This window comes from Pygocentrus nattereri, chromosome 28 (assembly GCF_015220715.1).
Source record: "Pygocentrus nattereri isolate fPygNat1 chromosome 28, fPygNat1.pri, whole genome shotgun sequence".
Taxonomy (NCBI): Eukaryota; Metazoa; Chordata; class Actinopteri; order Characiformes; family Serrasalmidae; genus Pygocentrus; species Pygocentrus nattereri.
Genome location: NC_051238.1, coordinates 21,161,622 through 21,181,468, shown reverse-complemented (window position 1 = coordinate 21,181,468; position 19,847 = coordinate 21,161,622). Strand labels below are relative to the sequence as shown.

General features: G+C 43.4%; 1 protein-coding gene across 3 annotated transcripts in view; it reads right to left on the bottom strand.

The window, feature by feature from the left end:
* Positions 1 to 19,847, bottom strand: part of pxnb (paxillin b) — a 60,980-nt gene that overhangs the window by 8,023 nt on the left and 33,110 nt on the right. For all 3 annotated transcript variants that reach the window (XM_037535959.1, XM_037535958.1, XM_017702824.2), the window contains exons 3-7: positions 6,264 to 6,472; positions 1,036 to 1,121; positions 813 to 952; positions 450 to 642; positions 214 to 352 (exon numbers count right to left, since the gene is read on the bottom strand). In XM_037535959.1, the coding sequence (XP_037391856.1) occupies positions 214 to 352; positions 450 to 642; positions 813 to 952; positions 1,036 to 1,121; positions 6,264 to 6,472 (767 nt within the window). The remainder of the gene's footprint in view (positions 1 to 213; positions 353 to 449; positions 643 to 812; positions 953 to 1,035; positions 1,122 to 6,263; positions 6,473 to 19,847) is intronic.

The window sequence follows — 19,847 nt, the reverse complement described above, 5'->3', positions numbered from 1 at the left end:
AAACAAAGATGACAAACCGAATGAAACAAGGGGATGGAAAAACCAACCAACTGCCATGTATTAGAAGTGAGCATCTTGGAACTAGCTGGATTTTTGAGCACTGTGTCCCACTAACACATTCTTACACATTTAGTTTGTGAACCATACGTACAGTCCCCTGCGTAGAGTTCTGCAATGTCACATACAGTCTTCATTACACAAACATGCACTCACATTGCTCTGCACCTTGAAATCAGACAGGCAGGCCATGAGCTCATCCAGCTCTCGTGTGGCTGAGGTGGCCGACATTCGACCCTGCTGCTCAGATGGTGCGTCCAAGCGCCCCTCTGCCTGGAGGCAAGAGGGGGTAGGCCTGCATATGCAAGATTCAAATCAATATGCAAATTCATTTTTTCCACTATCCATAAAGTCATAAGCGCGTGGGTGTGTGTCAGTTGAGAGGATCTTACGTTGGCGTGGGTATGGAGCTCTCCAGTTCATTCAGTAAGCTCTCCACTGTAGGGCGACCCTCTTCTGGCACTTTCTTTCCATTTCTCTGAGGCTTTTCCTTGGCAGCAGGAGTCAGTGTAATGCCTGGGTGAGCTCCATTTTCCTGGATATAGTGTGCAGAACTGCAGGGAGGAAGAGGAGGGGCAGCATCCTCTACGGAACAACAAATTACAAAACACTAGAGTTAAACACAGCCTAACTGCTGCAGGCCCTTTAAAAATATACAGAGAAAAACAACAGCTAAGTAAGCTGAAGTAGACCAGGTTGATAGTGATGTACGTGTTCGGAGCAGTAGAATGCACTGCACGCATAGGTTAATGTACCCGTGGTGGGGAAGGAAGGTGTATTCTGCTGGACAGCATTGAGTTCCAATAGCAGGCGGTCCAGCTCAGACAGGTTGCTACCCAGTGCAGAGCTCATGGATGCTGCAGAGGAGTCTGACGGCTTCTGCTTGTTGGGGAAACTGGAATCGCAAATGGAGAAAGTCAGGTTTCAGCAATGTGTACAAAGTGTCAATAATTATGTCACTGTTGTCCTGCTACTGACCTGTAGACGTGGTCCTCTTCAGTGTGTGATAGCGGAGGGCTACTGCTATCCCGAGACAATGTACTTTTTTGGGCTGAACCAAGAGACTGATGAAGGGAGAACAGACAGATAGATAATTAATGGCATACTCACTATAATAACTTTTCATAATATCTTAAACAATAGATACACACTTAGATTCTGCACTGAAACCCAGACAGAAATAGCATCCTGACTATATCTGACACAATTTTGACCTCTACTGCTTCTACAAAAGTCCTTTCACACTGACCTAAGATCAGTTCTGTATTCAAAACCAAGTGTGGGAATATATAAAACTCCACGTTGTCTACTTATTATGTTCACACTAGCAGGTTGAAGTGACGCACAATTTTTGCCTTGACTTGATGCTTTGAGTGCTGTGTGGACACTCTTTGCAAATCAGATCCGAGCCACTTTCAGATCAGAATTCATATCTCTAGTCTAAGAGGCATGTCATGTCATCAGGGCTGGGCTAAAAATAATTATGACCACGCATGCATTTTTTTGGACGATGACAACACCAGTGTATAGCCCACCTCGAACTACTACAAACATGTACAGCAGCAGGCAAAACAGCAAGTGATTATTTCAGACTAAAAACCTTCACTCCTTCCTGAGCATCCTGACCAATCTCAGATGTTCTAGATGACCGTTCATTAATAATAGTGGTCAATCCAACCCCACATAATTCTGGTTAAAATAATGCAGGGTAGTCTTTGTCAACCAGGCTTACCAATATAATTTTAATATAATCATAAAATGTAGCAATACAATTGCAATATGGTATTTGTCTCCATCATGCATAGAATATTTAGTAAACAAAATAATAAACAAAATACAACAGCCAACAGCATGTGGATAGCCATCCTAATCACAGAGTTCAGGTTTTTTAGCCACACCCATTGCTAATACAATTATAAAATCAAGCACATAGTCATGCAATCTCCATAAACCCCAGCAGTAAAATTGGTTGTAGAGGCCTACAGTGGCCTGTATAGAGCCCTGACGTGACCCCGCTGAACTCCTTTGGGAAGAACAGGAACATTGATCGCAAGGTAACCCATCTCATCAATGTGAGTGAGAGTGAATTCTTGTGACCTTGGTTTGATTCCTGGCTGGCGCATGCACCCTCTGTAGGGGCGGTCGTGGGCTGGCGGTTAGGGAACCGGCCCTGTGACCTGGTTCGATCCCCAGTGCCGACCATCCATGACTGAGGTGTCCTTGAGCAAGACACCTAATCCCCAATTGCTCCCCGGGCGCCGTGGATAGGGCTGCCCACCGCTCCGGGCAAGTGTGCTCACTGCCCCCTAGTGTGTGTGTGCATTCACTAGTGTGTATGTGGTGTTTCACTTCATGGATGGGTTAAATGTGGAGGTGGAATTTCCGATTGTGGGATTAAAAAAGTATCACTTAATATCGTGCAGAAAGCCTTCCTGGAAGACTGGAGCTGTAAAGACGAAAGTAAAGTAACGAAAAGGGTTGGGGTATCTAGTTCTGAGGACTAGAATTCTTGGGCAACATATGTACCAATAAAGTTGCCCCAATGTGGTGTATTTGGAGTGAGTGTGCATGATTCACTGGGTGATTTTGAAATGTCTGTGGCAACCGCTGTAAAGAAGGCCTTTAAGAAGTAAAAGGTATGCAGGCATGTCTCTGCATCAGCATGTATGGTCTTGAAGAGTGACGGAATGTTTGATTTACAACTCAACCAAATATGTGAAAGGCACCTGAAAACTCCTCACTAGAGCACAGGAACTTCAGTCAAAGTGCTCAACTGGTCTGAGTTTCAACAGGAACATTAAAGTTACATCTACATTTAGATTTACGGGAAAAATCAGTTAACAGAGCTGGACACTGTGGTCAAAAGCACACATTCTATGTCTGGCATGCTTGAGAACATCAGTGCAACATGTAAAGAACAACGAGCAACGGCTCTTCAAGTGACTCATTAAATTCAATACAGAACGTGATCAGTCTGTGAAGGAGAACAGTCGCACCGACAACTACATAGAGGGAACAGATGAGGGGCAGCGCATCCATTTAAGCAACGTAAGCTGAAAAAAAAATCAAATAAACGTATCATAATTGTTAAATCATTGATAATATCGCTGTTTTTGGCTCATGTGTGTGCCAAATCTGACAGGTGTACAAAACCGTAAAACCTCCTCAGCGTGCAATGCTGCATAAACCAGCTCTTCAGCATTAGGTTATGAGAAAGGGCAGCCTCTGTCGCTGCATTCTCTTCATCGGACACTATCCAGTGGCTAAAAGCTTTCTTGGGTCGATTACTGTAAGCACTGTATTGGCCCATTTAGACATTCTTTCAGTTCTCAAATTCTCAAGTCCTATGGATGTTACCAGGTGACTCCATGCCTTCTTACGCATGAGCTACCAATGGAAATTATAGTAGGGCTGCTGTGCACAAACCCTTCATTACAAACACACATGCCCATTTGAAAGTTCAGTGAAGCAAATCCACAGGCACTGCCCTACAGCGATCTGGAGAAAAGTGTTACACACTCACCGGCCACTGTTTGTTAACACAAATAGCTAATCAGCCAATCACATGGCCGCAACTCCATGCATTCAGGCATGTAGAGGTGGTCAAGACAACTTGCTGAAGTGCAGACCGAGCATCAGAATGAGGAATAAAGGGGATTTAAGGGGCTTTGAACGTGGCGTGGTTGTTGGTGCCAGACGGGCTGGTCTGAGTATTTCAGAAACTGCTGATCTACTGGGATTTTCAAGCACAACCATCTCTAGGGTTTACAGAGAACGACCAGAAAAAGAGGAAATATCCAGTGAGCGGCAGTCGTGTGGACAAAAATGCCTTGTTGATGTGAGAGGTCAGAGGAGAATGGGCAGACTGGTTCCAGATGATAGAAAGGCAACAGGAACTCAAATAACCAACCAAAATCTCTGAGGAACGTTTCCAACACCTTATTGAAAGTGTGTCACAAAGAATTAAGGCAGTTCTGAAGGCAAAAGGGAGTCCAAACTTTTACTAGCAGGTACTAGGTTTACCTAATAATGTGGCCAGTGAGTGTTTGTTATGCTCTAGCGGGGGCATTTTGCAGGCAAGGGATTGGAATGGCTGGGTTGGAATGGAAACCCGCAGCCACAGTGGTTTGCAGATGAGACTGGTGACCCCTGCCTTAGAGGTAACAGTTACATGTCAATTCAAAGTTTCTCTGACTGATCACCTTCATCCTATAATTACATATTTCTATCCTTATGGGAGTGGTCTTTTCCAGGTTCTTAACACCCTGATGCCCTGGTCATGAGAGGTCAGTTTGATGAGTACAGTACTGTAAATAATATGCTCTGCCTTTCCCAGTCACCTGATCGACAGCTACTGAACAATTAATGGAAATTTCTGGAGGATTGGACTATGCTCTCCTCCACCTTCACAAACACCAACTGTGAGGGAATTTCTTTTAGATATACGGCGTTCCATGCCTCTAGTTCAGTTTCAGAGACTTGTAGAACTTGTAGAAGGCGCACTGTAATTGTTCAAGGTAGGCCAACACCTCACTAAGACACTGTGGTTCAGATTCGCACATCAGAAGACTTACTGTGATGTTAAGACCAAATGGTGTGACGGTAAATACGTTTACTCATTCATAAACGAGGATTACTGGCGAGTTGTACAAATGGCGACGTGAGGCATGGCAACAGCTTTCCCTCATTTACATACACCCTGAACCACAGAGCATCACGGCAAACCATATTGCTGCGGCACGAGGACGGTTTTAGATTGGCACAAACTTTTGCCATAAGAAATTCAAATTTAGCGTTAAGACATTATTAACAGATTCCTCCAACACCTCAACTGGTACTGCACAGCTGCCTCGTCCTGTAGCCTGCATTTGATGTTTCGTGAATCCCCCTCCTGTGTGTGGAAAGGAGGTTTTGCTTGTAACCCAAATATAGTAATGTTGAGACTCAAATGAAGTATTTGAATTGATTTGGTTGTAATTGGCTTCAGCTTTCAATCTCGTTTAATATTCAACAGATTTTACAAAGAAGCGAAAACGAATTTCTTTCTACTCAAAAGTGAATTTGCACTCCCTGACGATTGTTATTTACTAGTTGAATTCTCACAAGTCTGTCTTGTATTTGCAAGTTTCTCCTTTATCTTTTTTGGTTTGGTTTTGCTCCATCATTATCGTCAAGCACGTCTTCCGCCCCTTCTGAGAATCTTATTTTTATTTGTCGTCTTATTTTTGTTTCTTTCGTTAAAGAAAATTTGGCTGCCAAACAGAGCTTCACTTGGTGGGGGTGTTCAATATGTATGACTGTTCAAATTTCATTTTGAGGCTTTGGCCTAGCACACCGTTAAAAATACAGCAGCATTAAAAAGACGGCAGTGCGCTGACCTCCACCACAGTGACTGTATGGATAGCTCCTATTTATCTTGCCACACATTGTGTGCGTCACAGCACGGCTATTGGCCAAAACGTGTTGGTTTTTTTCCTCATGCGACCGATTTTTTCCAATGGAGAGTCAGCCAGCTCAGCCAGCTTCAGTGACAGTTACACACAAACCTACTATTTTATCATTTTAATTCATTTTGACGCTTGAATAAGATTCACGTAATAAGACACATGCTAACCCTACAGGATGTTGAGAACTTCTTTCACAACTTCACCAACCAGATTACAACATTGAAGTGTTACAGATCGCCACGTCTATCAAAATATGTTCATTCCCAGCTGATGTAGAACGCAGCGGCCTGGGTGCTTGCCAGGCAAAGAAAGTCTGTTGGTTTGGGCTTGCTTCTTAAGTTCTTTCTTATAACATTCAAAGCCCTTTATGCTCTAGCTACTACATATCTTGCACGTTTGTCGTAGTGCTAAAGCCCGTCCAGACCAATTCATTACATGAAAGAGGTTTACTGTAAATTCCTAGTATTAGTCAGTCGAGGAAGTTTGTTGGTGTTATTTCCAGATTTGTTTAGAATAGCATATGCCCAGTGCACTGGGACACGTTTATCTTCAAACCTGCTTGTGTTAAGCACTTTAGGATTTAGCAATATAGACACTACTATTAACAAAGCACACAAAAGTGGTGACTGGTTGCACAAACGTTACTAGTGTGGTTCTCTTTCTATGCTCAACTGATCTTTGGCTACCAAGCCCATCTATTCCTGACTCTTATGACCCCTTTAAACTGCGTCCTGCTCGAACAAAATCAGCGTGCTTCACCTGCAGTGAGGAGTGGTGAGAATCGGGTCGGTTTTGGAGTGATCCGTTCAGAGCCTCAGAAGAGGGAGGAGGAGGTAGGGGAGGAGGAGCAGAGTCATCTTGGAGAAGGCTGCCGCCGCTGGGGAGAGAGTAGGGCGTCTCCTCTGGCAGGAACACTGGACACTTGGAGATATGAGCGGTGGAGGACTCCAGGTCCGCCAGTAACGCGTCTGCATTAAGAAGACAATGGCATCATTATTAAGGATACACTCAGACACAAAGCTGTAAAGAGTTACTGCAGCTTAGGCTTCGGGATATCAGCACATAGCATGGACATGTGTCAACAACGGAGAATCATTTTAAGGGGCATGTCAATTCAGGCATCAAGGCAACAGTCACTTTGATGCTCAAGCTAAGGGTAGGCAAGGTGCCAATATTTTGTAAGTTCATGCTTGGGGAAAACAGACGTGGTTGTGAAACCCTCATCTCCTACGATTCCTCAGCATCTGTTATCTGCATTTGTATTTTACTTAAAATGCTTAATTGAAACAAGCCAAAGCGGAGTGAATTCTAACACTGCTTCAGTCAGCACACCCACACATGTACTGTTACACCCAGTAAGACCGAACAACCTTTAGAAGAAGGCTTATTTAATGACTTCTGTCAAATCAGCTAGAGTTCGTTTAGAAGTACGAAAAGCAGTCAGCCAAAAAGTAAATGTAACAGCTGAACGAATCCACAGAAAGGCGAAGATCTTCACACCAGCATCAACTGTGAACAGACCAAGTAACAAAACCCAAAGGAAATGGTACATCGCCTTCTTGGTTTTATCTAAACCCAATCAAAACGCGTTTACTTCATACGACACACAGTTTTAAAAATGTAGTTCGCTTTCTAGTTTTAGGGTTCGAGTGAAATTTCTCAGTTTTTTTTTTTTTGGCAAAACCTTGAGGCCTGCTCTTTAATGTATGCTCTTCATTACTATATATTTAGCAAATGCACCTGTAACTAGAGAAAATCTTTATCTTCGTATAACTGACTGGGGTGGCATGGTACATCGTGCCTTTGTTGTGCCAATAGAATACACTCTCCAGCCACTTTATTAGGTTCGATTGCTTGTTAACACAAATAGCTAATCAGCCAATCACATGACCACAACTCAATGCATTTAGGCATGTAGAGGTCAAATTAAGACAGCTGGGTAGACGATTAGGGTAAACGAATCAATCAAAATAGTACTTTAATTCAAATTATAACTGGAATAACGTCTAAGACGCTGTAAATTTGAGTTTTCTATATATTTTACATACATGTTAAAGTCTGATGCAGAATGTGTCAGACTGGCCGCAACCACCGGCCAGTGGCCAGTGAGAGAAGTGATCCGACACTGAATGATCCACCTGCAGCTACTTTATGCATTCATGAGAACTGAAAACAGCTCTAATAAGTTCAATAAGCAAGCCAATGGAGCTGTATGGAGTGAAAGACACCAAAGTAGCGCTAACCTGTCACTAGGCACGTGGTCAGCACTTAAAATAACAGCAGAGCCTGACGGAACAACAGAGCTTAAATTTAAACTGGGAATCTCACACAGTCAAACGGAAACAGTAGCAAGTTATTCCTCTCTAGCTGAGTTCATAAGCCTCTCGAAACAGCTCAGCGCCTGCATATGAGTCAGCCTCATACCAAACAGTCTAAATGTCCTCAATCATGCGGCTAAAAACACAGCACTACATGTAAAAAGCACTGTACATGAAAATTCAAAGCTATTTTTGCCAATAAAGATGCAGCAAATCCTAAGGCACTATAAAATCTGGAATATCAGAATCAAATATAACACATTATACACTGGATATTTAAAAAAAAAAAAAAAAACCTCTCAAACTCGTTTTAACAGTTATTCATTTAAGCCACCATCAGGAAAAAGAATATTTTCGGAGATGGGTTAACACATTTACAATGCAATGTCTTCAATTCAACGCTGAGAAATAATAGAAAAGTGGTGGGTGGTTAGTGTAGCGGGTAACACCTCTGCCTTCTACGCTGTAGACTGGGGTTCAATCCCCTGCTTGGACAAGCCCCCAACACTATACCAATAAGAGTCCTTGGGCAAGACTCCTAACACCACCTTCGCCTACCTGTGTAAAATGATCAAATTGTAAGTCGCTCTGGATAAGAGCGTCAGCCAAATGCCGGAAACGTAGAAAAGAAAGCTTCATTTTTAAGGGCTACATGACACATCGGCGTAATCTTGAATCTTCAGAGGTCATGGACAGGCTATCAGCGATTTTGGGCCTCGTCATCCCTTTATCTCCCACTGTAGCGCTACTTAATGACCTTTCCTCACTTTCAGCACCCAATCACATCAAATCCTTTATATTCGTATCACCATTGCCAAAAAAGCTGTACTGCTGAACCGGAAGGACAGAACCAAAGTTTCAATAAAGCTTTGGCTTGACCTCCTCACAGATCACTGTAACCTGGAGAACTCACAGCAAATTTCAAAAATAACAACATCGTTCAATCTGGTCACAATTTTTACAATATCTTGATAGTTGATTTCTCTCTCTCCAAACTCATCAGGAAAGGGTTTAAACCCCAACATAGCATTTGATAACTACACGTTATGATTACAAAAGGGGGCATTACTGCTTTGTTTACTGTTTTGTTAAGTTTTTGCGCTTGTCTGTCCTGTAGGTCCAGTTTGTCCATTGTTAAGTGTTACCGTTATCATTCTTCTTATTCCCATTACTATTATTGTTATTTCATCCTTTCTCTTTACTTCTTTTTTTGTCTGTTTTGTTTTTTGTTTTGCTCAAATGGGGGGGGGGGGGGGGGGGTGTTTGGAGGGGTGTTGGGTGGTTGTGGTGCCACATCACCTTATATCTGTATGATCATTAAGAAATGATGAGCTGTGACATTAATAACAAAGTGAAAAAGAAGTAATAATATGACCCCTGCAAAAGAGGAGGGGGGGGTGGCCAAGGAATGTTGGCCAGGGGGAAAAAAAACAAAAAAACAAACCCCCCCCCCCCAAAAAAAACACCTTTTCATTCAGATCATTTTTTAAAGAGTTGAAGTATGAAGCATGCACAACACATGCTACAGTCAGCCAACCGATGGGACTGCCAAGCTCAAGGGCACAACGCGGCATAGGAGCCAGTTTTCTTTATCAAAAGCGTGCTCTCGACATAATAACTGACGACAGCTGATTACAGTCCTCTGTGAAACAAAGTGAGAACGGTTTAATATTGAAACCATGAGCGCAAACCTTTTTTTGCTTCAGTTCCATCCTTGACAGGTAACCTAATCTAACAAAAGAACGTCCAGTGCCCTTCAGCAAACACACTGGTCAGCTTTCGTCCACAGACATTGGCACAGAGCGGATTGCACCCACCCCCCGGAACTGTTGCCTCATAACTGTCCTTTAGCATGTTGAGTCACTGTACGTGCAGTGCTGATAACATGGGCGTGTTCTGTGGGTTTGGCCAGAAAGTGCAAAACAACGCAAACACTTACACTCACTGGCCACTTTATTAGGTACAGTTCAGTTGCTTGTTAACACAAATAGCTAATCAGCCATGCAGCCATCACATGGCTGCAACTCACTGCATTTAGGCATGTAGAGGTGGTCAAGACAACCTTCTGAAGTGCAGACCGAGCATCAGAACGGGGAAGAAAGGGGATTTAACTGACTTTGAACGTGGCGTGGTTGTTGGTGCCAGACGGGCTGGTCTGAGTATTTCAGAAACTGCTGATCTACTGGGATTTTCATGCACAACCATCTCTAGGATTTACAGAGAACGGTCCGAAAAAGAGGAAATATCCAGTGAGCGGTCAGTTGTGCGGACGAAAATGCCTTGTTGATGTGAGAGGTCAGAGGAGAATGGGCAGACTGGTTCCAGATGATAGAAAGGCAACAGGAACTCAAATAACCAACCAAAATCTCTGAGGAACGTTTCCAACACCTGTTGAAAGTCTGCCATGAAGAATTAAGGCAGTTCTGAAGGCTAATAAAGTGGCCGGTGAGTGTATAACAAACATATTACAAAGAAGGTGTCACCGATATCAAGGCACTACTGAAGATTCTGCTGTGCGACAGTGACTGCATGTTTCAACCTGTTGCTGAGAATAAAGGTAACCTGAAGGCCTCAGAACATGGCTGCTCCACTAGAAGTGCCAAGAGAAAATAAAGCACTCGTCTCACCACCTTCCATCCACCCAGCCCCAGCCTCGGGCTCGTCAATAATAGCACGGATCCACACAGCCCTTGCATATCGTACTGACTGGGGGGGGGGGCTCTCGCATGCTGAGGGGCTGACAACATGGGTAGCTAAAGACTGCCACAGCGCTGGTTTATATGACAGCTATACAGTAACCTGTGCCTCGGATATCCGAGCCTTTGCCACTATTACTCATAGTTTATGAGTGCACATACCGAGGCACCAGAAACTAAACACCATCTCAGGCTGGTGCTGGGCGGTATTGAGAATCACAACACTTTCCAAATATATCACTATCACAGCAATTTGATGTTATTTAAGTTGTACTAATGAACCTCATGATAGCAAACCTTACACACACACACACACACACACACACACACACGTTTTTTCTCTTAAAGTGACACCAAAGAGAATCGTGCAGTGTATTTTTACCAACACAGCTAAGGGTGGACAATATAATGATATTTATCATTACATTGTTAACAATACACTCACTGGCCACTTTATTTATGTTCAACTGCTTGTTAACACAAATAGCTAATCAGCCAATCACATGGCTGCAACTCGATGCATTCAGGCATGTAGAGGTGGTCAAGACAACTTGCTGAAGTGCAGACTGAGCATCAGAATGGGGAAGAAAGGGGATTTAAGTGACTTTGAACGCGGCGTGGTTGTTGGTGCCAGACGGGCTGGTCTGAGTATATCAGAAACTGCTGATCTACTGGGATTTTCACACCCAACCATCTCTAGGGTTTACAGAGAACGGTCCGAAAAAAAGGAAATATCCAGTGAGTGGTCAGTTGTGTGGAAAAAATGTCTTGATGATGTGAGAGGTCAGAGGAGAATGGGCAGACTGGTTCCAGATGATAGAAAGGCAACAGGAACTCAAATAACCAACCAGAATCTCTGAGGAACGTTTCCAACACCTTGTTGAAAGTGTGCCATGAAGAATTAAGGCAGTTCTGAAGGCCAAAGGGGTTCAACCTTTTACTAGAAAGGTGTACCTAATAAAGTGGCCGGTGAGTGTATAACAAACATATTACAAAGAAGGTGTCACCGATATCAAGGCACTACTGAAGATTCTGCTGTGCGACAGTGACTGCATGTTTCAACCTGTTGCTGAGAATAAAGGTAACCTGAAGGCCTCAGAACATGGCTGCTCCACAGCCTAATAAAGTACCTAATAAAGTGGCCGGTGAGTGTATATCACAATATACGTTTATGTATATCATGGCTAAAATACTCAATGAAGACTGACCAACTGCATGTTCCATTAAAAAAAAAAAGGAAACAAATGGCAGAACATATTTTATCGTTAACGTGATAAAACTTGCAATTGTGATGCCCTAAATATGCAAAAGCAAATGGTTTATCATTAATACTTAAACACTGACCGACTGCATGGTTTATTACAGAGCATAACGGCTCCCATTTAACTGCAGTGCAGTACGTAAAACACTGAATAAAAATCACCATACTAAGTTTTGATGGCTGTTTTTAAATGTGCCAAACTGTCTTGTGTGTGTCATCATCATACACGTCGTATACCATGAAAATGTCTGGATCTTTATTGCCCATCCCTAATAATTCGTCATGTTTAACTGGATTTAGTGTCGGACGATACGTTAAATTCATAGTTTTTGTTATTCGTTTGATTTTTTTTTAAAATGAGTGAATGGTGCTCAAAGCTCAGAGGAAATATCATGATCATATCATTAAAATCTCTTCAAATATCATGTTAGATGATCACGCCACACTGCCCAGCTATTTTATTGAGTAGTATGTAATTACGTAAACACTGCTTGGACTCCATCAATACCACTTAAACTACCTCTACTAGTATAAAAGATTAATCAGCCAGCGCTGGCCAAAAGGTGTGGCCGAAAAGATTAATGATGAAAAAACTCTGAAAAGCAAGCCATAACATGACGGCACAACCGATGCGGATATAACGCTGTACTCTGAGTCTGTGGGCCAGCCTAGTTTATGATATGTACATTCTCTTCTCTGAATCCGATATGCTGGGTGTCAGAGGCAGACAGTGTTATTACTGTGTGCACCAGTTAAAAGTGACACAGACAGAATGCCCATTCACAGATAAGGAACCAAGGCTGAGCTTTTATTAGAGAGATTATAGAAAAAGCAGATCTCACTTAGTGACATTAATAATCTCTTCTACATAGGAGTTTAATCCAAGAACATAAGAACTGTCGGAAAGCAGAACCACCTTGTCTTTTCTTTAACAGCGATTAACAGCTGAGAAGTATTAGCAGTCTAGTCTAGTCTAGTCTAGTCTAGTAGTAGCCCAGCACTTGAGACATGACTTACACACAAATGAGAGGACACTTGACTTTTCATACAAAACACCGGCGCTATATTCAAAAAGACCCCGGTTTACTCACAGAGTTTCGGGTGTGTAGTCCTCAAAAGCACTCAGATCGCCTTATCCACACCTGACTGTGTGCCTGTGCTTGTGTCAAAGCCAATGAAAGTAAGAAGCGAAGTGTGTGTGCCAAAGAGAGGCAATGGAGTGGGAGGGACAGTGGAGCGGGAGGCCAATGGTCATTAACCCACTCTTTACCAAATTATCTGTAGCTTCTGCTTTTCTGCTCTACCTTTTCTTTCCGTAATGCTCAGAACACAGTCACAGAACAGCTCATCAAAGCCAAGAGGGCTTCAGGTAGAACTTTGCCAAGAGCATGCTGGTGGAAACCCGGTGACGTCTTTTGTAGATCATTTGCATATCGCTGCTGTTGGAAGAAAAAAATGGAGATACGAGGTTGTCATTTTTCAGTTTCTGGCATAATTTCAAAGGACATGTTGCTCCTTACATTTTCTGGAAATTTCGTAATGAATGAACCCAAAGAGATGGCCCAAAATGACTTGGAAAGACGTCTGGTTCCACTGACTTACATTAAAACTACTTTATGTTTTTCCCTTCTCCTGTAAAGTTACCATTTTGGAGATACGAGGTTCTGATCCGACAGCAGCGATATGCTCTGTATATTTAAATATAGCCGGTAGATATTTCATTAGCACACGCAGAACAAAAACATACATATATGTCATCTCCAAGGCTGGCTATGTTTAACTGTAGCCACTGAACCACATGGGAGCGTATAGCCCAGCTATTTAAAGTTTAAGGACCAACGCGCAAGTCAGTGAAAATGTGCTGAAAATAAACCGAGCTGGCCAGCAAGCTCTCCGAGTTAAAAGCCAGCGAGGGGGGCCCTGGCTTTAGCACCATCCACTCATACCTTCTCTCTGTGTCACTCATTCCTTTATGATCGTGCCCTGTGAGCATGATTAATGATTATATGGTTAAACAAAGTCTCCATAGCAACTGAACACAGATATGGATGACAGCCAATCGTGAGTGATGGGGCAGGGCTGCAACGCATTAGTTGAGACAAAGTCTGCAGTGTGGACAAGACTGTCTTAAGTTAAAGGGTCCATATCTTACATAGACTCACCGGCCACTTTATTAGGTACACTGTGCTAGTAAAAGGCTGGACCCCCTTTTGCCTTCAGAACTGCCTTAATTCTTCATGGCACACTTTCAACAAGGTGTTGGAAACATTCCTCAGAGATTCTGGTTGGTTATTTGAGTTCCTGCTGCCTTTCTATCATCTGGAACCAGTCTGTCCATTCTCCTCTGACCTCTCACATCAACAAGGCATTTTCGTCCACACAACTGACCGCTCACTGGATATTTCCTCTTTTTCGGACCGTTCTCTGTAAACCCTAGAGATGGTTGTGTGTGAAAATCCCAGTAGATCAGCAGTTTCTGAAATACTCAGACCAGCCCGTCTGGCACCAACAACCACGCCACGTTCAAAGTCACTTAAATCCCCTTTCTTCCCCATTCTGATGCTCGGTCTGCACTTCAGCAAGTTGTCTTGACCACCTCTACATGCCTAAATGCATCGAGCTGCGGCCGTGTGATTGGCTGATTAGCTATTTGTGTTAACAAGCAACTGAACAGGTGTACCTAATAAAGTGGCCGGTGAGGTCCTCTTCTAACATTTGTGTGGTTTAAATACCAATAATAGTCCATATAGTCTAATCATTTTTAAGCCTCTTTATTCCTCACAATTAAGAAGTACTTTTGTCCCTGTGCCTTTAAGACTGACGAGGTAAATGAGCTCTATTCTGATTGGCTGACCTGTATTGCACTCAACACTAGAAATCCTCCTTAGAACTTTAATATGAATAGACAGAACTGAACTGCTGAATAGTGAATAGATGATATGGAAATGAGTTTTGTTCTTGTGACATCACAAACGCAGTGAGTTCAATTTGGGCTGTTTTTCCAGCATAGGTTCCATATAGGGAAACGATATACATGGAGACAAATATGGACTTGGTAGTAAAAGGTATGTTTTGAAACGTTGTCAGAGTACTTCAAACTCCATCATTTAAAAATAAAAGAAAATGTGGTTTTTTTCATGATATGGGCCTTTAAATGTGCCACAGCTGTGAACCGGAGTGAGAGTAATGATTAACGTTTCCCGACGAGGAAGTCTGAATTACATTTGACCCTGACTTGAACACAAATGAGCAACGCCACTTTCAGTAGCGTAGATAGTTTAGTGTTTTCTTGAAGCTCGGCCATCTCAGAGGACGGAGCGGAGAACGATAAACAGTAGACAATAGTTTGGAACGCAGAGGCCGAGAAGCCCGAGCGAAGGCCACTTCGCTTATATTTTCTTGAATACCAAACACAACAGCGATATAAATTTAGCACACAGGACATCCTGTCTACTACTAGGTCTTCCTGTCAGTGGAGTGGTCAGATTTACAACGGGGAAAATATTTACATACTTTAAATGAAGATCATGTTGGTGTACGGGTAAAAAGAAAATTAAAAGAGAATTCCACCTTTATCAAAAAAATCCTGCATAATCCAATCACTAGAATGTAAACATGCAGAGTGGTTTGATGTGAGATGCTCCATTCTACAGAAACCTTCAGAGAGACGTTCAGTGGTGTTGATGGGAACCAGCTGTCTGAAGAGTTTTACTACAGTTTTGAGATTTCAGTCTACAATTTTTAAAACTCCACTCATTGCAGAGAGGTGCATGCTGAGCATCATAAGGCAAAACAGCTCCCACACACATACACTCCCCGACCACTTTATTAGGTACACCTTGCTAGTAACAAGTTGGACCCTCTTTTTCCTTCAGAACTGCCTTAATTCTTCATGGCACACTTTCAACAAGGTGTTGGAAACGTTCCTCAGAGATTCTGGTTGGTTATTTGAGTTCCTGTTGTCTTTCTATCATCTGGAACCAGTCTGCCCATTCTCCTCTGACCTCTCACATCAACAAGGCATTTTCATCCGCACAACTGACCGCTCACTGGATATTTCCTCTTTTTCGGACCGTTCTCTGTAAACCCTAGAGATGGTTGTGTATGAAAATCCTAGTAGATCAGCAGTTTCTGAAATACTCAGACCAGCCCGTCTGGCACCAACAACCACGCCACGTTCAGAGTCACTTAAATCCCCTTTCTTCCCCATTCTGATGCTCGGTCTGCACTTCAGCAAGTTGTCTTGACCACCTCTACATGCCTAGATGCAGTGAGCTGTGGCCGTGTGATTGGCTGACTAGCTATTTGTGTTAACAAGCAGTCAAACAGGTGTACCTAATAAAGTGGCCGGTGAGTGTAGCTTCACTGGCCATTTTGCACAGCAAATAAAATGGCTATTGGACCAGTAAAATAAATATAAAATGATTTCAAACTGTAAATATGAATACAAGCCCTGCAAAAACAGTGCACAAATACAGCATCATTTTTTGCCTCTTGCCTCTAGAAACAAATTACACCCCAACATTCGTTTTCCAGTGGGCCATCACATTTTCTAGAGATAAACAGGTGGGCCTTGAAGTAGAAAAGATTGACAACCCCACTTCAAGACATTATGACCTCTGTAAGACTATAAGAGTCCGTAAGTTTCTTCATAATGCCCGTCTACCAGTGTACATCAACTTGCGTTCGGCATCTGTTTGAGATATAAACACTGAACTTTCTGAAACCTCAAAAAAAAAATACGGCCACACAGCTGACGGCGCTCCGAGAGAGTGTTCCTTATTAACGAAGGGCTGCTATCCAACTCCAGACTGACTTGAGGCAGTGAATGTCAATCTGATGACTTCATTCTTGCTCTGTACATAATCAGCCCAGGAGGAGGCAGCCTTGAGTTTGATATAAACGTGGGAGGAGGGCCTTAGTGAGAAACGCAGGACTGCTGTTTATGGAGAACGTAACAGAGTGGTTTGTTAGCGTGATTAAGAATGCAAACAGAAGCACAGAGCCAAGCGACAACCCACACCCCACCGTGCCACAGCGATATGTGGAGTGGTCTGAAGACGGAAAAGCAGTCTGTTTGCATCTACCACAGGGCGTAAACTAAGATAAATGAAGAGCTTTCCAATGAGGAATAAAGAGTCATTCATCTCACTCAGTGCTCTATTCAAGCTGTATGACATTAGACCAAGTAGTTAAATGTGTATGAAGGCTAAGAGAGCCTGCACGGCAAACGTAGGTCATGTAGCATCATGTTGAGGTTGTGAAGGTAAGATCTTATCTCTTAAGCAAAACATTCATGCGAAAACCCCAAAATCAACTTTACGTGGCCTGTGGCCATGTCTTTTCAGTCCCGCCTTCCTGTGCAAATGGTTGTCCATTCCACTGCCACCCCCTCCTTATCTGAATATCTGAAAGTGAACAAAGAATTCCTCACATTCTGTTACAGAGTCACCCAAGAAGTGAGCTGCAGTAGAGAAAGGTAGGGGGAGGCGGTCTGAGCAGCATCAAAACAACTGGAATGTAGTGGAATGTGCACAATCTTACAACAGACAGCATTCATTTGGGCAATTTCACCACGTCTGGTGGCCAGGCTACGCTCCGGCTTCCACCCACCTAATTGCAGAAAAACAGTTAAAGCTTTGACTCCGAGAGGACCACAATCTGCTGCAGCAAAGACTGTTTGTTTCAGGAGCGGTCCACACTGCCATATAGCCTGATACGTAAAACATGTAAGAGCTTCATATCTTCCTTATTCAAAAGCTGCATTAAAGCATCTGAATAATAACAACAATAATAAATCATGAAGATAAAGGACCATTTGATTTACATTCAAAGATAAAACTAAGGCCCAGTCCCATTCCTTCTTTTTACCCCTACCCCTTCTTTTCGAGTGTAACCCTCTCCCTTGAAACGGAGTTACAGGGGGTAGTGGTTGAAATCTTCCCCCTATGAAATGGGACGAGCCTTCAAGAACCGGATACGTCATCAGTTGTCGTAGAGTTTTACGTAAACAGACGAGACGAGGTTTCCCGGCCATTTCCAATACGCCGCCTCCGGCTGTGGTGATCGCACTTGTGTGTCACATGACCGGACAGGTGAATCGTATTTAAAACAGCCTGGAAAAAATAACCAGGACGTGTTTTCCTGCTGTGTCTCCAGACTAGAGCAATAACGGTACATCACACTGACATTTGCTGCTCATCTGAAGGAGACTGAAAAGCATCGGCGCTCGCGATTCATTCACAACTTCAGTTTTACACATCAATCAATCAATCAATCAATCAATCAATCAATCAATCAATCAATCGAGTCACAGAATAAAAAAGAGCACAGACAAAAAACTACATCACTTCATCAAGAGCTACTAGCGCTGCTCTGCAGGCGACCCTGCCGGCCTGCAGTGACAGCAGACGAGGGGAAAGTTCAGCTCCTCACTGCTTAAATACATTTAGGGCATCATCCGCCTTCAAAGAGGCGAACTCGGCTTTCTAAATGCCATTTTCTCATTTTCTCTGTTTGCAGTGCCTCTGAAAAATCTCCGTTTGAAGGGCCATATAGCCCCCAACACTTCACCCCACCCCTCCATCTCCCGGGCAATCGGGACAACCCCACCCCTCCATCTCCCGGGCAATCGGGACAACCCCACCCCTCCATCTCCCGGGCAATCGGGACAACCCCACCCCTCCATCTCCCGGGCAATCGGGACAACCCCACCCCTCCATCTCCCGGGCAATCGGGACAACCCCACCCCTCCATCTCCCGGGCAATCGGGACAACCCCACCCCTCCATCTCCCGGGCAATCGGGACAACCCCACCCCTCCATCTCCCGGGCAATCGGGACAACCCCACCCCTCCATCTCCCGGGCAATCGGGACAACCCCACCCCTCCATCTCACCAGCAATCGGGACAACCCCACCCCTCCATCTCACCAGCAATCGGGACAACCCCACCCCTCCATCTCACCAGCAATCGGGACAACTCTGTGTCTTCGGGAGAAGTTGAATTGGTCAGAACACCGGAATGGCTAACAGCTACCATTTACTGCGAGGCTGAAATTGGTTTCCCAGCTTCTTATTTTTAAATGTGCGATCAGCTGAGTCTCTAGAAAAGTTTAAACCTGCTCTAAAAACACATCTATTTTCTTTGGCATTTCACCCAAATTAATTCTCCATTTCTTCTTTTATTCTGTGCAATTTCTATTTTTTTTATTGAGTTGTTTTTAATGGCTCTTTTTACATTAGTCTGTATTTATTGTGTGATTTTATTGTTTAGATGTTATTTATATTATTCCATATTATTATTGCCCTTTGTACAGCACTTTGGCCGACTGACGTTTTTAAATCTGCTTTATAAATAAATTTGACTCCGACATCGACGTTTTATTCCGACTTTACGCGCCAGCTTGAACAGTGCAGAGGTTACATTTCGGCACCTGCAAGACACGAACCTCAGGTTTACCCATGTACTCACAGTTCTGCTGCTTCGTCGACATTCATCAGCAAATGTCTGTTTGGTGGCGGGTGAAGGCAATACTGCGACTCTGTGGAGAATCAGACTTGCACATGTTTAATGTGACTGCTTCAGCCTTCGCGTCAAGAAAATACTACCAGGCTTTTTTCTGTTCTTTCACTACCTGCTCACATAGGTATGCCTCTAAACACCGTGGGCTGGACGCTACTTTTAAAATGCAGGGGGAAAAAACAATCATAATTCATTTAACTCCTCTGCAAACTATACGTAAACTACGCAGGACAGAGCATGAGGACAAAGAAGCTCATAATGACCCAAATCCGCTGTACAGGTTTCGCATACTCGGATATTTATTCTCAAAATGTAATTCAAATGTTCAGTCGTCCATCTGACGGAACAAATCTTCCACATTAATCAGCGATTTAACTCACACTGGCTGCACGAGGCGTGCATCTCACGTCTGTCAAACCTCAGGCCTTCCGATTGCTCACTTTTTTTTTTCCCCACTTGCACGTGTGACTCAAGTGTCAACTTCATAGAGACGCAGTCGAACAACGCTCTTAATCTTATAACAGTTTCTACCCCCGAGCTGTCAA